Consider the following 18299-nt stretch of genomic DNA (forward strand, 5'->3'; position numbering starts at 1 on the left):
TTTCTTTGTAGTCGCATCAAAAATGAGATGTCCTGGGAGTCCTTCACATCTCCCCTCTCTTAAAAACAGGAAACTGCTCTTTGCCATGTTCATGTTCACCCTGGAGCAGAGAGCCATGGGTTTGGGTGGGTTCAGAGCTGAGTTTGTTACCCAGACTCTTTCTTCAAGGTGTGGGGTCTTAAGTCTGGTCTCAAATTTCTTTTTTTACTTTTAAATATTTATTTATTTAGTTAGCTGTGCCAGGTCATAGTTGCGACACACAGGATCTTTGATCTTGGTTGCGGCATGCAGGACCTTTAGTTGCAGGCTGTGGGATCTAGTTCCCTGACCAGGGATCAAACCTGGACACCCTGAATTGGGAGAGTGGAGTCTTAGTCCCTGACTACCAGGCAAGTCAGGGAGGTTCACCCTGGCACCCTCAGACTCCTCCTGAGCCTCCGTGTCAACAGCTCTTTCAGTGCCCACGTGTATACTGGCTCTGCCTGCCAGCCTAGCGCCAGGGAAAGTAGGCCAGCGACCCCTCCCTCTTGCCACAGGTAAGCCTTTCTTCGCTTCTTGAGAGCCCCAAATGCTGTGCAGCAGCGCCCTCTGGTGGCCTGTCTTAAGAAGACATCCACTTCTGTCATCTTCATGGTCCACAATTTCAGACTTCTACTTTGCTACAAAAGGCAAAGGGGAAATTGAGGCCTGGACCTGCCCAAGGTGCCCCCAGTGAACAGCAGCACCAGAAGCAGAGCCCAGGCAGCCCAGAATCCTGGCAGCTGCTTGGCCCCCCTCACTTCACAGCCAGTCACCTCTATTTTTTGACTTGGAGCATAAATTGAATGGACCTAGACCCAAATACAGTCAGAACATGGCTCTGAATAGACTTTCTCAGAGAGAAAGTAAAGTAAGGAATCCTGCCCCAAATGAAGAACTCCAGTAGCACCTTGAAAATCAGAACCAGACTCAGGGACGGGACCCCAGAATTCCCATTATCCGAGGCTGGCACAGAGTGAGGCAGGAAGTACAAGCACCCAAAGAAGAAAGACAGCCATGCCCATGGCTATGGGGAGTTGCTAATGGCCCCTCAACAGAGGGGAGCAGGGCCATCTGAGCAGAGGTGCTGAGGAAAGACAGGCGGGAGACAAGGTGTGGGGGTCGTGAGCTGAGAGATGACGGATGCAGCTGGGAGGGGGCCACGTGAGGGCCCTGAGGGTCCCCAAATGGAAAAAGGAGCAGGGGATGAACTCTGAGGATAGAGAGAGCAGGGTCTTTGCCACGGGGGTCGGGGTGGGGGGTGGGGGTCAGGCAGGAGCAGCAGCTGGCCCAGGTATAGTAGGTGGGCACAGGCAGGGGACCTGGGCTTGGCCTAGAGTGTTGAGGATGTAGAGACCCGAGGCCGGAGAGACTCAGGGTGCAACCAGGAGGCTCCCAGCCTGGGGGCCTTCCCTGACTTCTACCTGGCACACAGCTCACCCAGTGTTCTCACAGTCGCCCCCTGTGGCATCTCGGGCAAACAGTCCCCGCTCTGACAGAGACCTTCCTGAGAGCAGACACTGATGCCGACTAGAAAGGACAAGTGAGAAATGGGATGTGCACCACTGATTGTCAGAGCACCGCCCATCTGCACATCCTCACTGCCGCTGTGGTGGAAGCTGCTCTGGGGGTTACCTTTGGGGAAGGAGCTGAGGAAGAAAGCAGCCGGGGGATCTTTCTGGCCCTAGCACCCCAGGGAGTTGACATCTCTTTGCCTCAGTTGCTTCACCTGCTCTCTCCCAAGGCATACAGTGTGCACAGCAGCACCACAAACATTGCTCCAACGTGGGGATGCCAGGACCAAGCAGCAGCCCAGAGCCCTCCCCACACTCAGCGTCCTCCCGTCCTCCCGGGTCTAGGGTTCTCTAGCCCGCCCCCAGCTGCCACGAGAACCGGTCCTCCCCACCCCCCTCAGTGGGGAGCCTCATGGGCAGATCTGTGGCCCACATTTGGGGATGGAGCACAGAGCTTCCTTCTGGAGAGGAGCTCACACCCTTGGCACTGCTGCAGCTCATTAGCAGTTCAAGCAGCTGCTTTCTGGGCTCAGGAAGCTGTCCCAGGGCTCCGGGGCCTCTGCCTGCCAACTCGGGACCTTCCCATTTGGTGCCAAACTGAGGGCCTGAGGGAATGACAGCACCCCCTCCCCCAGCACCTGCTGGGTGGTCCCCCAAAAGAGTGGACCTGGGGGGACTGGCAGGCTTGCCACTGTGGATGGGCTCCAAGGTGAGTTCACAAAATGACCACTCTTTGGAGACCTTTGATTTCTCATCACTGCCCTGGCATGTGTCCCAAGCATGGCAGGGCACAGTTTGGTTGGTTGCTACTGGTAGCCCTCACTTGTCTCGGCCCTTTTAAGATCAAGCCTCAGTGGCAGACTCTGTCTTACCTTGGAGGAGGGAGGCTTGGGCAGTGGTCGTGCCACGCTGGCCTGGAGGATGTGACATCGCTGTGTGGGGTGGGGGAGAAGGGTGGGCCCAGCAGAGGCCCCTCCCCCAGACCTTACCCCCTGCCATTTCCTGCAACCTCAGGTGCTAAGGCCAGGTGCCCTGCTGGGAACTAGCAGGACACTGGGGGTGCCAGGGAGCCCTCACTCCACATAGATAGATCATGTTTCTAGTAAGCATGTACTTTCAGCTGGGGCCTGGCTGGGTGCAGGACCTGCCTCCAGAGTGGGATTGAGAGAGAGATGACTGCCCCGCCCCCTGCCTTTCAGGCTGGACAGTGCAGGCTAAGCCTGAGCCTGGAGGGAGCTGGGTCCCTGAAGAGTTTGACATGACCTTGGACCTCCATGTCCTGCTGTCTCTGGGCCCAGGGCAGCTAGTGGGACACAGCTGGGATGACAGTAAGCATCCCTGCCTGGGGATGGACAGGGAAGAGAGAATCCATGGCTGATGGGGCTCAGCACAGGCCCAGGGAGACATGAGCACCCCACTGCCATTTTGAGGCAAGGAGCTGGGCAGGAAGGTGGGAGGGATGAGAAATGTGTGGGGGATGGTCAAGGGCAATCTGTTAGGTTGTTCCTAGAATGCCTCCCCAGCTCGCAGCTCTGGGGTCATGAGACCCCCTGACCAGATGGGGTCTCATTAAACCTCCCTACGCCCGCTATGAGCCACCTTGTCTGTTTCACAGGTGTACACAGTAAAACCAGCAGGAGATTCTTTGTGACCTAACAGTAGGGTCTGGCTGGGCAACGTGAAATCTGGAGGGCAGTCTGGGAGGCTGGAACCACTCATATCCCATGTGGAATTTCTTCCTCAGGGAAACCTCCATGTTGGATGAAGTTTGCTCATTATCAAGGATAAACTCCCTGGCTTAAAATCAGTTGGCCGCCACATCCACAGATTCGCTTCACAGCCACAGCTAGATCCGTGTTTGATTAAGTCACTGGGCACTGTCACCAGCCAAGTTGACACCTAAGAGTGGCCGTCACTGGGCTGACACCAGTGCCTCCTCACAGCTACTGTGAGGAGGAAGTGAGACTGTGCCTAAACTCTGGCTTGAGCACGTCTTCAGGGCAAGGCAGCACGGGCTCCATGGGCTTGTCTGCAGCATGTGGGCAGAGACAGAGGGGTATACATTTGGGGGTGGCAGGAAGTGTCTCAGTCAAGGTGGCTGAGCTAGGTTTGGGCCTGCTTGCCTGCTGGGGATGGGGGCTGGTCCAGACAGCCTTGGGGGCGAGGCATCAGTAGCTTCTGGGACCTGCAAGGTTCACACTTCCAGAGGCACTGTGTGCTTGCTACCTGGCCACCCAGACATCATGTCTAGGCAGCAGTCAGAGGAGACTTCCAGGCTCGCCTCACCCCTCCTGAAGGCCTGGCCAGGGACAGGCTGAGAGTTTCCAGGGCCTTAGAAATTCCTACCTGGCCTGGGTGCTCTCAGCAGGGGACTCTGTGCCCTCAGCCAGGGGTGCTGCCGGACCTTCAAATCTGGTGGGGTCTCCCCTGGGTGGTCCACTGTGGTAGCCAGGTCTTTGGGAATAAGCTCAAATCTGTCCATGTACCGCTAAACCTACAGCTCAGATGTGACAACTTTCATCTCCTAATTTGACCAGTTTTCTAAAAGATTAAAATCTATGTAAAACTTATGTGACATACCATCATGTTCCTAGGAATGGGGGTAGTGGTAACACCTATTTCATAGGGCTGCTGTAGGAGTAAGCCCAGGTACAGTGAAGATGCCTGATTCCAGTGCTCAGGGCATGTTGGACATTATTAAGATAATATTTAGAGACGATTTGGAGCCCACCTGGGCTAGGTATTTTCCACACATTATTTCAGTGATTCAGGAATAGACCGGATTTTGAAACCTGGGGGCTTGCGAAAGATGTGGAAGGTGGGGCGGAGAAGAGCCCCTGACTGCTAAAGTTGTTATGGAAAATTGTCTGTCCTTTGTATTTTATTGCGAAGCTGTCCATGGCTTTCAATCAGCTCAAAAAATTGAGAACTTCTGATTTAGATGATAGTTGGATGCGTGTGCATGCTAAGTCGCTTCAGTCGTGTCCGACTCTGTGACCCCGTGGACTGTAGCCCACCAGGCTCCTCTGTCCATGGGATTCTCCATGCAAGAATACTGGAGTGGGTTGCCATTCCCTTCTGCAGGGGATCTTCCCAACCCAGGGACCAAACCTGTCTCTCCTGTAACTCCAGTGTTGCAGGCAGATTATTGACAAATAGTTGGGCATTCAATTACAATTATTCCAGCTCTGTTTTAGCTGAGAAGATGTGTCCATCCAGCTAAATAATTCAGTCACAGAGTGACCTTGGTGTTTGTAATCAAATACTTTCCGACCTCAGACAGAGCCTTCCTCTTTACCTCTTGTCATTTGAAAAATGTCCCTGAAATCATTTCCAGTGTCTCAGAGACATGAATAACTGCAGGTGGATACTCCCTCGCCGGCCCGCGCTCTGTGCCTTTAAGGTCCACTGGGGGCGTGATGTCAGCCGCCCGCGGGCACCCCAAGCGGGGAGTGGGGCAGCCCGGTGTGGAGGAGGACCTGCCTGCAGGGAATCCGTGTCCCTGACTTCACCCGTCTGGCGCGCTTGCCCGCAGGCCCTGTCCAGAAGACACTGAATGGGCACTGACCCAGCTACGGGAAAGCGAGGTGCCGCGGCCGGGGCCATGGGCAACTTCCAACTGGAAGACTTTGTCGCGGGCTGGATCGGAGGTGAGCGCACCCCCGGGCGGGAGGGATGGAGGGACCCCCAGATGTGAGTGTGGACGGGGACAGCCCTGCCCGACAGGAAGAGAGCGAGGCGACGGGCGCTGCACGGGCGGGGTCTCCACGCGGTGCCTGATTCGGGAGCTCCGCGCCAGCCACGTACTGCCCACACGCTACCCAGGCGCACGCCGCCCGCCGCCCGGCTGGTCTTGCGGCTTCTCGACTGCTGCCGCGAGTCCCACTCAGATTCTTCCGGAGCCTGCGATTGCCTCAAAGTTCGGGTTTGCAAAACTGGATCCTGATCCGTAATGATTAAACCGCCCATCAGAGTGGACAGCCAATGGAGCATGCCGGCGCGTACACGCCCTTCGGCGCCCCGGTGCGCACCTGAATTTGGGCACTCCTGGGGACTTGTAGGTGAGGGTGGCGCTTGACCACCGCACGCCAGGCGCGCAGGATGCGAGCCCGGCACCACAGTCAGGCTGGCTCTTCGGGCGTCCGGCTGTTGGGGGAGCTGGAGAGCAGGGCTGGGGACCCAACGTCGGCAGCAGACGCCCCCCGCCAGCCAGGGGAAACCCTTATGGTTTTCAGCTGCTGCCAACTGTCACACCTCTCCTCTGGCACTGTTGGGCCGGCTGATCCCTACCTACCGCTCCTGGAGCCGCTGTCTGCTGGGTGTGTTTGCTTGGGCAAGAGTCACATCCACTGCCTCCCTTCTTCATTCTTCTCTGTCCAGCAGGGGGTCGGTCTGTCCCTCCTTTGTTCAGCTATTGGAGGTTTGAGAGACTTTGCTTATTGTAAAATACAGTCTTTCTTTTGGCTCCATCTAAGAGGATCATTGGGCCTCCCTGGCGGCTCAGCGGTAAAGAATCCACCTGCAATGCAGAAGTCACAGGTTGGGAAGATCCTCCAGAGGAGGGCATGGCAACCCACTCCAGTATCCTTGCCTGGAGAATCCCACGGACAGAGGAGCCTGGCGGGCTACAGTTCATGGGGTCGCAGAATCAGACAGGCCCGAAGCGACTTATCATGCATGTTCACAAGAGGATCATCAGAAAAGAGATGTTGATGGATGCAGCTGCTCCCCAAAGACAAAGTAAAATACTGACATGCTCGGGTAGAGGCTGTGGCCATCATGTTTGTGCCCCATCAAGTGTCCTAGGTGTGGAGACCAGGAGGCTTGTAGGAAAGGAAAAAACAGAAACAGCATCTGGAATCGGTGGTTCCTCTTCTGGTGGCCCCTCCCACCTAGCAGGAGTCCATGTCTGTCCCCCACAGGTAGGGGGGACAGAAGCTGTAGGGCTCCTGTCTCTCACCCTCCCAAGCAGAGGTGATCTCTTGCACTGGGGACAGTTCTGTTGCACAGGCTCCCTTGGGTAGGGCTAAATTTACCAGTCAGGGGGCACATCCAGGCCCTCTTCAGACAACTTTTCAGCTGTTGAGAGGGAGAAACTTTCCTTGACTGCTCCTTCAGTAGTCTGACCAGCTTCAGTAGGGCTGCCTGGGACATGATTTGAGAAATGTCCTGGAGGGTGAGGCTACCAGAGTGTCTCAAAATCTCTGATGACAAAGACTCTCTGCACCTCACACGGCAAGTACTGGGTCACCCTTTATTCTGAGATTGGCCTTATTTTGTTTACATCAACAGGGTTTTGCTTCCATGAAATGAAGATGAGTGTACCAGCAGGGAATACTTAATAAGTATCAGGTGCTGTTTAAATGCTATCTGTGTGCTCAGTTGCTCAGTTGTGTCTGACTCTTTGTGACCCCATGGACTCTAGCCCGCCAGGCTCCTCTGTCCATGGCATTCTCCAGGCAAGAATACTGGAGTGGGTTGCCATTCCCTCCTCCAGAGGATGTTCCCGACACAGGGGTTGCACCCACATCTCTGTTTCTCCTGCCTTGGCAGGTGGATTCTTTACCACTGTGACACTTGGGAAGCCCCTAAATGCTATATGGTTACGTTTAAAGCAACTTTATTGCGGTTATTTTACATATCATAAAATCCACTCATTTCAAGTATACAATTTAGTGATTATTAGTAATTTTACTAAGTGGTGCAACCATTACTGTAAGTTAGCTTTAAAACATTTCATCCCCCAGTAAGATCCCTCACACCTATTTATTGAGAAACCCCATTCCATTCCTCTCCCTCTGGGCAACCACTAATCTACTTTCAGAATCTGTTATAAATCTATAGTCATAGAGATTTCCCTCTGGGTTTTAGTATATGATTTCTGTAGTTTTAGTACTTCCGGATAGATCTTTGGTTTCTTTTGAGTTAACTTTGTGTATGGTATGAAAGTGAAAGTCACTCAGTCATGTCCAGCTCTTTGTGACTCCCTTGGACTATAGAGTCCATGGAAGTCTCCAGGCCAGAATACTGGAGTGGGTAGCCATTCCCCTTCTCCAGGGGATCTTCCCAACCCAGAGATCGAACCCAGGTCTCCCACATTGCAAGTGGATTCTTTACCAGCTGAGCCACAGGGGAAAGCCCAAGAATACTGGAGTGGGTAGCCTATCCCTTCTCCAGCAGATCTTCCTGACCCAGGAATCCAACCAGGGTCTCTTGCATTGCAGGCACATTCTTTACCAACTAAGCTCTCAGGGAAGCCCCTATATGGTATGAGGGAGGGTCTAACTTTATTCTTTTGCACTGGTACCCAGTTATCCCAGCACCTTTACCTCCCTTTCTATAGCGTACTTATCCTGGAGGCAAGGCCCAGGTTTTACTCCACTCTCTTTGCCTTGCTCTGTGTGTGAACCCATGCCTGAGGGTCCCTTCTGGTGACTGGGCATGGACCAAGTAAGTGAATGTAAGTGCCTGGGTGCTCTGTTCTGTCCTGAGAGCCAGCTGGGGCAAGCTCGAAGTCCAGGGGCTGAGTAACCAGCAAGTCTCCTTGATCCCCAGGTGCAGCGAGCGTCATCGTCGGCCACCCTCTGGATACAGTCAAGGTACGGTAGCCATGTCACCATTACTTTCTGGAAAGAGGCCTGGAGCGAGTCTGCCTCCAGTAGTGTGCCTGCTGTTTCTGACCCCCAGAAGGTCGCCAGCCCAGGGCCAGCTCTCTGTGCCAGTCCATGGGGGTGGAGAGCTAGGAGGCCCGGCCTGGAATGCTCTACCCTCATTGCTTGGCAGTGATTTTGTTTTCATGAATGCTCCGTTTCTGCCTCTAGATTCTCAGGAACTTCAGGGGAGGGGGCGAGGGCACTGGGAGTGTTCTCCTGCAAGCCTCTGTGAAACTAAGGAACCAGAAAAGGCTTCCAGTGTGAGGTGGCATCTGAACCAGCATCTAAGGTCAGGCGATTGGAAAAGATACCCCAGGCACAGAGAACAGAATGGGCAAAGGCACTGAAGTAGGGGCACTGCCTGGGGGTCATGCTTAGGAAAGGCCAACATGGCCAGTTTTGCTGATGCCTCAGGTTTCTGAAAGCAGCTATGGATCAGAATCCAGGAAGGGTAGGTGGGCAGTCAATCCTTGTAGGCCTTGAATATCAGCTTAGGACTCTGGACCTAGGTTGGGAACGGGAAGCCACGGTAACTTGATGGAGCCAGCAAGGCCCCTTGGCATTGGAATCATCCATGCCCCTTGTTCTACAGGTGTGGAAACTGGCCCAGAAAGGGGAAGGGCTTAGCCCAGGTCACGATAAGCTGAAGCCCTGGGAAGTGAGGTGCTGCAAATGGACGTCTGACTGCACCCCCACCCCTGCCTCCCGTCCCGGTGCTAAGCAGCACCCACAGCTGTACCCTGAGAAGGCAGCCACTAACAGTGCCTCCTCACCCTGACTTTCACATTCGTATCTAATGCTCCGCCAGGATTGTGCACAAAGAGGAACCTCTCAGGCCCTCCTCCAGGGGCTGCTGTGGCCCCTTTTCTCCCCATCTTCCTCCCCATGTGACTGTGGGCCCCTCCTCCGTCAGAGCCCAGGTCTGCTCTCTTCTAATGGGGAGGTCAGCCTACATGTCTAGATAGTTGAAGGTATTTCCTGCCTCACACAAGTCCAGCCTTTTGCTCATATATCAAACACATCCTGGATGCTTTCTCCATGCAGGTGCTGTGGGGCTGGCAGGGCAGAGGTGGTGGACAAAGCAAGTCCTGTCCCTGCCCCTGCAGATCTAACAGCCGTGTTTTTTACCCAAGCAACCAGTGTGTTTCCCTGATAGAGTAACCATCCCTTACCCACAGCCTGGTCAGGGGCTGGTAGAGCCTGTTTGGAAGCCCTATCCTCATCTCCTGCCCCTGGCGTGGCAAGCCTGGCCACCCTGTGCCACATGTCAGCTGTAGAGGATAAGACACTCCTCCTTTTCTCCACTCCTCCCTCTGAACCTCTACAGGGAAGCTTTCCCAACACATAAAATCTAGTCTTTGTTCCACCTGAGAACATCTCTGTTGAGAGTACCAGCCTGATGATGCCAGCTTCCATGGCTAGCCTCTGGGTCCAGCCCGGGGCTGGCCTGGGGCCCTTGTTTCTCTCCAGAACATTTTCCTTCCTTCTGGCTGGCATTTACTCTAGAGTTCCTATTCCCTGAGAAAGGTCTGGGCCAGACTCCTAGAGTCAGAGGAGCCTGGAGTCCAGTTCCCACTTCCTGTATTCTCTCCCTTAACCTCTCTGAGCCTCAGTTTCCTCACCTATAAAGTGGACAGTGAGCCCCTTCCAGCAGCGGGGCTGTCATGAGGACTGTCACGTTGGCAGCAAGGGTAGAGCAGTGAGCGAGCCTTTCTCTCCCAAAGAGCACATGTGCTGGAGTGTGGTGATGCAGACAAGCGACTTGTCCCAGGTCCCCAGGCTCCCCTCTGAAAGAGCCAAGCTGGAAGGATCCAGGCTGCTGACCTGGGGCAGAGATTCCCACCCTACAGGCGGGAGAGCCAGGCTGGCTGCTTGGGGCAGCAGAGCTGGGGTCAGGATTCACTGCGGGCTCCTGGCACACCTGGTATGCTTAAAGTTTACGTCTGATGCAGTGTGACCAGGGTTCTCTAAACAGGGCTCAGCTTTCTATAGACCATTGAGAACACTGTAAGAAAATAAAGTTGCATTGTTTTAAGCCAGTAAATTTATCATATGTTGTTACAGCAGCAATCAGAAACTATACGGGGAATCAGCTTTTTTTCATCAGTGAGGTGGGGATAGTATCCACACCTCATAGCATTTGTGGGATTCTGTGAGATAAGTTCCATAAGATGCCCAGTATTTCCCCATGTATGCAGTAGGTGCATATTATGTGCTAGCTCCTATTGCAGTTGGAGACCCTAGAGGCTTGAGCTGTGCTGCTGGCCTGGGTGTCACCTTCCTCCAGGGCTGACAGACCTTTGCTCTGGTCTAGGCCCAGGGTGAAATATGCCCTGGGCTTCTCTGTGGCCTTACTCAGACCCTCTGCCTGTCTACAGATACCCAAGGCAGCAGAGTCAGCCTCCATTAGAGTATGCCACCAACTCATCCCCCAGCCCCGTGGTCAGTCTGTGCAAAGGGCCAAGTGCCAGGGCCACGCTCTGCTCCAGGGATGAGAGGAAAATACAAGATGGCCCTGTTCCACATGGGAAACCCAAATACCCTACAAAGCCAATGGAGGTGACAGAATATCCTAACAGATGATGCTGTTAAAGTGCTGCACTCAATATGTCAGCAAATTTGAAAAATTCAGCACTGGCCACAGGACTGGAAAAGACCAGTTTTGTTCCAATTGCAAAGAAGAGCAATGCCAAAGAATGTTCAAACTCCTGTACAATTGCATTCGTTTCACTTGCTAGCAAGGTTATGCTCAAAATCCTTCAAGCTAGGCTTCAGTAGTTATGTGAACCAAGAACTTTCCACTGTGTAAGCTGGGCTTCAGAGAGGCAGAAGAACCAGAAATCAAATTGCCAACATTCATTGGACCACGGAGAAAGCAAAGGAACTCCAGAAAAAAACATCTACTTCTGCTTTATTGACTATGCTAAAGCCTTTGACTATGTAGATCACCACAAACTGTGGAAAATTCTTAAAGAGATGGGAATAACAGACCACCTTACCTGTCTCTTAAGAAACTTGTATTAGGGTCAAGAAGCAACAGTTAGGACATGGAACAACTGACTGGCTCAGGATTGGGAAAGGACTATGTCAAGGCTGTGTATCGTCACCCTGCTTATTTAAAGTCTATGCAGAGTACATCATGCAAAATGCCAGGCTGGATAAAGCACAAGCTGGAATCAAGATTGCTGGGAGAAATATCAACAACCTCAGAAATGCAGATAATACCACTCTAATGGCAGAAACTGTAGAGGAAGTAAACAGCGTCTTGATGAGGGTGAAAGAGGAGAGTGAAAAGCTGGCTTGAAACTGAACATTCAAAAAACCAAGATCATGGCATCCGGTCATGTCACTTCATGGCAAATAGAAGGGGAAAAAGTAGAAACAGCGACTGATTTTATATTCTTGAGTTCCAAAATCACTGTGGACAATGACTACAGCCATGAAATGAAAAAAAAAAAAAGTTTGCTCCTTGGAAGGAAAACTATGACAAATCTAGACAGTGTATTAAAAAGTAGAGACATTACTTTACCATAAAAGATCCGTATAGTCAAAGCTATGGTTTTTCCAGTAGTCATGTATGGATGTGAGAGTTGGACCATAAGGAAGGCTGAGTGCTGAAAAGCTGATACTTTTGGTCTGTGGTGTTGGAGAAGACTCTTGAGAGTCCCTTGGACTGCAAGATCAAACCAGTCAATCCTAAAGGAAATCAGCCCTGAATATTCATTGGAAAAACTGATGCTGAAGCTGAAGCTCCAATAGTTTGGCCATCTGATATGAAGAGCCAACTCATTGGAAAAGACCCTGATGCTGGGAAAGATTGAAGGCAAAATGAGAAGGGGGCGGCAGAGGATGAGATGGTTAGATAGTATCACTGACTCAATGGACATGAATTTGAGCAAACTCTGGGAGATGGTGAAGGATAGAGGAGCCTGGCGTGCTGCAGTCCACGGGGACACAAAGAGTAAGACATGACTTAGCGACGGAATAGCAACAACAGCAAAACAGATAAGCAGATCACATCATTGGAGCACTGAAGTTCAGACCCAAAAGATGAGCTGAAGAAGCTGAGTAAAGAGCCTTCCAGGGGAGAAATGTAGGTGGAATGTTCTGGAAGCAGGAAGAAACTGATGGTCCAGGGTCCAGGAATGTGTAATGTGGCAGGCACAGCAGGTGTGGAGGAAATTGCCTGGAGTTGGTGAGAGGCACCACAGAGGCACCACCCAGGACCTCTGTGGTGCTGGTTAAGGGTGGGATTTTTCTGATTTTGGAGGGAGGCCTCTGCAGAGCTTGATACAGCAGTGACAAACATGCATCGTTGTTTGGAAAAGATTAGGCTGACTGTTGTGTCGATATAGAAAAAGGAGTGAGCAGGGGAGCAGGAGGCCATTGAGGAGCCCAGTGTATCACTGGGGGGACAGATACGGGGGTTCTGTATCTGTCGGGAAGTGAGGTGAGCAGGCCACTCCCAGGAGTATTTGGAAGGGCAGGGTGCTGGACAGCAGACAGGCCGGAGCCACAGGTTAGCTCTTGTATTCAAGATGCAGTAAAACCATATGTATCCAAACCAGTGTTGTTCTTGTGCAACAAACTGGCCTGTCTTCTTCTCGAAGCTCGAGGGGCCTCCTGCTGCATTTAGCAAGGGGCGAATGGGATGTGTAGGGAGGCGGTGCGGGTAGAAGACGGAAGGCCAGCCAGGCTGGGACGGGGTCACAGGGGCAGGGCCTTCCCCTCTCTGGGGCCGCGTGCTGGGAGCCCAGTATCATGGGAGTGGTGGGGACGTGACTTGTCTCCGCCTGGTCCTCAGGCCCTTGCCTTTGCCTCTCTCCTCAGGCTCGCCTGCAGGCCGGCTCTGGCTATGGGAGCACCCTCAGCTGCATTCGCACGGTGTACAGGAGGGAGAGTGTAAGTGCTCCTGGCGGGAAGGTTCCCCTGGGGACCAAGGTCACCGTCCTCACCCCCTGTTCATGACGCTCATCACCTTTGGCTCAGTGTTCCCTCTTCATCTCACACCACTCCTCAAATATTATGTATTACCTAAACTTAACCCTGTCCCCGGGTGCAATATTATTGAGGAAAAAAACTGTGTCATCTCTCTGGAGAAATTTTGAGGCACTTAGGAACATGGAGTGGAAAATTCCTGCAAAAACAGGGTGACCTGTCAGGTTTTCAAAACCAGATGAGTGGCAGGTAAGCCACTTCAATCCACGAGCTCCCTTTATCCCAGAGTGGGGCAAGGGGTGGGAGTGGGGTGATTCTTCTGGTCCCAGACACCCAGAGCAGGCTTGTATCCCATGCCTCCAGACCAGGGGACCCAGGGGTTTTCTCTGCAGAGGGGAAAATCTGAGTAACAGATTGTGTAGAAGCATCAGGTGCCATTCTTGAGAATGAGTATGTGCTTTTTGAAGACTTTCGAAGACTCCTCCTTGGGGAATTTTAAATAAATTTTAAAATTTAGGATGAAATGAACTGTTAAAGAAATAGGCATAAGCAGACAGAGAACAAATATACAGATACTAGGAGATAAAGTGGGGGTGGGATGAACTGGGAGATTGGGATTGATATATATACATATATATATATATACACACATTACCATGTATAAAACAGATAACTAGTGAGACCCTCCAGCATAGAACAGGACACTCTACTCAGTGCTCTGTAGTGACCTAAATAGGAAGGAAATAAAAAAATTGCAGCTATTTGTGCACGTATAGCTGATTCACTTCGCTGTAGAGCAGAAACTAGCACAACATTGTAAAGCAGTTGCACTCCAATAAAAATTAATTTTAAAAAAGGAAATAGGCGTAAGCCTGTGGCAGCACTGGGCTTTTCCTTGAGTCACGGGGAACGTGACCCCCTTATCGGCCTCTGTCCCCGCAAGGCTCCCTCCTGGGAAGGGGCCTGGAGCTCAGGAGGCCCCTGCTCGCACCTGGAGTTTCTCCTCCTTGGTTGGAGTGCGTCTTGTGTTTGCGTGTTGCTCTGATTCTCTGGATGGTCTGCTCAGGGTGAGCCCTGCAAACCCAGCACTAGCTGCTCCGGTGTAATGTTGTCCTACGCCTCCATCCTCTGAATGGCAGCTGTTGGTTCTCCGTTTGGGGACATGTGCCCTGGGGTTTCTGTGGGGACTGTTGGCGGTCCTCTAAGACACGGTGGTTCAAAGCCAAGTGATGTCCCGAGTTATTGGAGAGGCGGAGTCCGGAGTATGCTGAGTGCACGCACGTGTGTTTGCATGCACACGCGTGTGGACGCGTGTGTGAGGTGGTGTCCAGGCTCTTGTAAACAGGGTGCAGGCATGCAGGTCAGGCTGAACCGGCTTGAGTACAGCCTGGAGTTTTTACAATGGCTTCCCAGTGCTTTTTCACCTTTGGTGCCCTGGATGTGCCCCGACTCCTCCAAGGGCCTCTGGGATTTTCCAGGCCAGGTGGCACATCTGTGGTGTCTGCTGAGAATGCAGTATGTGTGTACAGAAGCCTTTCATGCTGTTCATTTGGGGATTCTCCCTCTGGCTCTGTCCCAACAGAAGCACATGCTCAGGGGCACCCAGCTACCTGCTGGCCCAGGTGCCCCTGGGGGAGCTGTGGGACCCTTCACACCCCACCACTACAGACTTAGCGCACTATACTTTACTTGCCTGTCAGTCTGTCTGCCTGGGTCCCTCCCTGCCCCGCCTCCAGATTGTGAGCTCAGTGCCCGCGGAAAGTGCTTCTTTCTTCTTGTCCTGCAGGGCCTGGCACATGCCCAGAGAATGCTTTTGTTGGAGTGGCGCATGAGCAGGGAGCATGTGGTGCTTGGCAAGCTCACTGGGCTTCCATGGGCTGCCCTCGGCCACAGCCCAGGAACACTGCCACTCTGGTGACAAATGCAGGTCCCAGGCCCAGCACACCATGGCTCAAGAAACAGCTTCATGCAGAAGCCAGTTCCTCCTCAGGGCAAGGATGCTCTCTTGCTCCCGTTTCTCCTTTCACACCAGCGCCCACTTATTCTTTCCACCGACATACTGGCTTGCTTTTCCTGTGGTGTCTCCCCCACCAGGCTGTGGGCTCCAGGAAGGCAAAGTCTGTGCCAGGGGTGGCACAGGCCCTCATGCGTCCTCCTCCTGGGTCTCCTCACAGGTGTTTGGCTTCTTCAAGGGCATGTCCTTCCCCCTTGCCAGCATCGCCGTCTACAACTCAGTGGTGTTTGGGGTCTTCAGCAACACACAGAGGTTCCTCCGCCACCACCGGTGCCGAGAGCCTGAGGCTGGCCCACCCCACGTGCTGTCTGACCTGCTTCTGGCCAGCATGGTGGCCGGCGTGGTCTCTGTCGGGCTGGGTGCGCCCGTGGACCTCATCAAGATCCGGCTGCAGATGCAAACAGAGCCATTTCAGGAAGGTAAGAGGCCTGGGAGGCGGCCTGGTGTCTGGGCACCTGTGACCCTCTCGTGGCTTCCTAGCTCTGGGATTTGGTTAATATCCTTTTTATGGAGCAGGGCAGCTATGTCAAATCATTTTTATTGATAGCAGTAACTCTCATTAGTCAAGGGTTTACTATGTACCAGACATTTGTGAAGAGCCCCACATGTGTTCTCTTAATTCATCTTCAGAACAATTTCCTGAGGCAGGCGCTGTGATTGTTTCCATTTTGCAGATGGGAAAACTGAGGCTCCCAGAGGTTGAGATACTTACTCAAGGACGCACAATACATGACTGGCCAGTCAGCACCAGCTTTATAGTTTGTAGCCCCTGGCGTGAAACGAAAATAATCTCTTAATTACAAATTAGTAAGAATTTTAAAAGGGCAAGAGTAGAGCATTGAGTCAAGTGAGGGGCCCTGTGTGACTGTCTGGGTCTCAGAACCACACCTGCCCCTCACACCAAGGAGTGCAGCCAGGAGGCCTTGAGCTGGATTGGCTGCTGGTTCATGAAGTGGGTGCCCCTCACCTTGCCATCTATGTTCCATTAGAGTTTCATTTCTTATCTGCTGTGTAGCTAGCTACTCTGCCCCGTGGTGAGCTGGAGCTGACATGTCCTCCCTGCTGGAAAGAGGTGCCTGCCTCTTCTCCTGGGACCAGTTTTGATAAAGGAGGTTGGAAAGAACGAGAAGGCACTTGCTGTGTGGACAGAGAGGGCCGGCTGTAGAGAAAGGACGAGCTGGGGGCTCTTAGACAAATTCCAAGACCTTGGAGTCCGGTTCTTGGCTCTCATTTTAGTCTGCCTCCTCAGGGAAGATACCATCCCTTTCTGGGACTCAGTCTCCTTATCTGTATGATGGAAGGATTGCATCTTGGTCCTTCCTGTGACCTCAGCTATATACCTGACAGATGTTGTGGATAAGACCCCTCTGCTTGGCCACCTTCTAAGTGGCCTCCATGTGAGCCCTCTGCCCACAGAGGCTGGGTGGGGAGTCAGCTGTGCTGACACATGGCTGAAGCCCCAAAAGGTCACTCAGGAGCATCCTGGGCCAGTGCCTCTCCTCCCCCGACTGTTACCCAGGCTCCTTGATTCACCTGCCCTCCCTGCTCAGCTGGGCAGGTGTCCAGGGCAGGTCTGCACAGACTCCAAGCATGGTGCTGATGCTCCTCAAGGGCCCCTCCTACCCCAAGAATAGGAGTCACAGCTGCTAGGTGCTCAGTGCCCCAGGGCCCATGGTCACTGTGAGCATGCAGGGAGATGCAGGGCAACACTGGGATGGTTCACCCAGAGAGTCACAGAGCACGCCCCGCTGGGGGCCACTGAGGAGATGCAGGGCAGGGGCATCCTCACCCCCACCTACCTATGCTGAGTCATGTCTTGGTACCATTCAGTTTGACCAAAGGGTTGCCCCTCTGAAAAGAGTTCGAAGCTCACTGATCTGGTCCTATGTCAGAGGCAGAAGCAAAGATGCAGAGAAATGAAGGGGCATTGTGAACAGGCCTAGAGCGCAGGAGTCCTGACCCCCAGGCTGGTTTTTTGTGCTCTCCTGTCTACTTTCGCGAAGTTGTGTTGGTCTAGGGTGCAGAGCAGGTCCCTCTCCATAAGCCTTGGAGCTCTTCGGGGTCCACATGTCGGACGAGTGTCAGTACTGGGGCTCCTCGGTTCATGGGGGCAGCCCCGCCCGCTTCACAACCAAAGCGCCTCATCCCGGGAAGGGGAGGAGAGCGGGGCAGGTGTGCATGCGTATCTGTAAGGGCCCCCAGCCAGCCTGGACACCCAGGGAGAGTGCTGGGACATAGGATGCCGAGACATTCGCAGACAAGTTCATCGGTGAACTTTGACAGTGTTGGGTTCCATCCTTTGTTCTTCCCTCGCCCACCTACACTTTCCCTGAAGAGGGTTCTAGAATGGGGACTGACTTAGCAGGCTAAGGCCTGAGCTACAGGAATCCTGAGGCCGGACTAGAAGCCTCCGAAACTAGAGGAAGGACGGGAGCAGCTCCAGAATAGCCAGACCCAAGAAAGGCCCCACCCCTGGGTGTGCAGGAGCCTGACTTTTAGGGAGCGGAGCAGCCTCCGTTAGCAGCTGCCAAAGCTGCTAAGCGCTCATCGTGTCCTGACACTGTGTTAAGTGCTGTTTATGCATGGCCCCATTTAACATCCACCCGACAGTGTGAGATTCATTTACCCAATACACAATAGTTATGCACCTGCTGTGTGCCAGGCCTATGGCTAAGTGCTGAGGCCATAGTGGTGGACAGAAGACTCTGTCTTGTTCCTCTTGCAGCTCTCTGTCCAGCAAATGGGCAGACAGGCATTGGGCCACTCCAGATAGGGTGGGGGAGAGTGGGAGGGGCTCTCAGTCAGGCTGGAGGTCAGGAAGGGCTTTGGCGAAGGTGGTGGGAGGAGTCGAAAGAGGGCCTGGAGGTCAGGACTGGGTACCTGGTCAAGGCCACACTGAGGGCCACTTGTGCCTGCTCACCTGGGCCCTGGGGGCCCGGGGCAGAACTCCCTAGGACTGCCATCTGGGACGTCAGGACTCTTGCAGAGCCTTTGTTAGCTGGATAAGTCCTCTGAGCAGGGAGGACATGGGGGTGTGCGCTCTCCGTATTCCTCCCCAGCATCTCATCCTACTCCTGTATGGATGGGACCATGGCCCAGGTTGTAAGTTTATCTGTGGTACCAGAAGGAAACCGGTTCTTAAGCAAACCCCTTGAGGCAGCA

At 53.2% G+C, this 18299-nt stretch overlaps 1 protein-coding gene across 6 annotated transcripts in view; it reads left to right on the top strand.

Annotated features, from left to right (window-relative positions):
• Positions 1 to 270: 270 nt before the first annotated feature.
• SLC25A48 (solute carrier family 25 member 48) overlaps positions 271 to 18299 on the top strand; it is a 50085-nt gene continuing 32056 nt past the window's right edge. Inside the window, exons 1-5 of one of the 6 annotated variants that reach the window (XM_069589796.1) lie at positions 271 to 536; positions 5068 to 5182; positions 8088 to 8131; positions 13016 to 13087; positions 15298 to 15556. In XM_069589796.1, the coding sequence (XP_069445897.1) occupies positions 5089 to 5182; positions 8088 to 8131; positions 13016 to 13087; positions 15298 to 15556 (469 nt within the window). In that variant the 5' untranslated portion in view covers positions 271 to 536; positions 5068 to 5088. Of the gene's footprint in view, positions 537 to 4762; positions 5183 to 8087; positions 8132 to 13015; positions 13088 to 15297; positions 15557 to 18299 lie in introns of those variants that run through there. The other 5 variants (XM_069589794.1, XM_069589793.1, XM_069589795.1 and 2 more) reach the window with 5 other exon arrangements.

This window comes from Ovis canadensis, chromosome 5, assembly GCF_042477335.2.
Source record: "Ovis canadensis isolate MfBH-ARS-UI-01 breed Bighorn chromosome 5, ARS-UI_OviCan_v2, whole genome shotgun sequence".
NCBI classification, from domain to species: domain Eukaryota; kingdom Metazoa; phylum Chordata; class Mammalia; order Artiodactyla; family Bovidae; genus Ovis; species Ovis canadensis.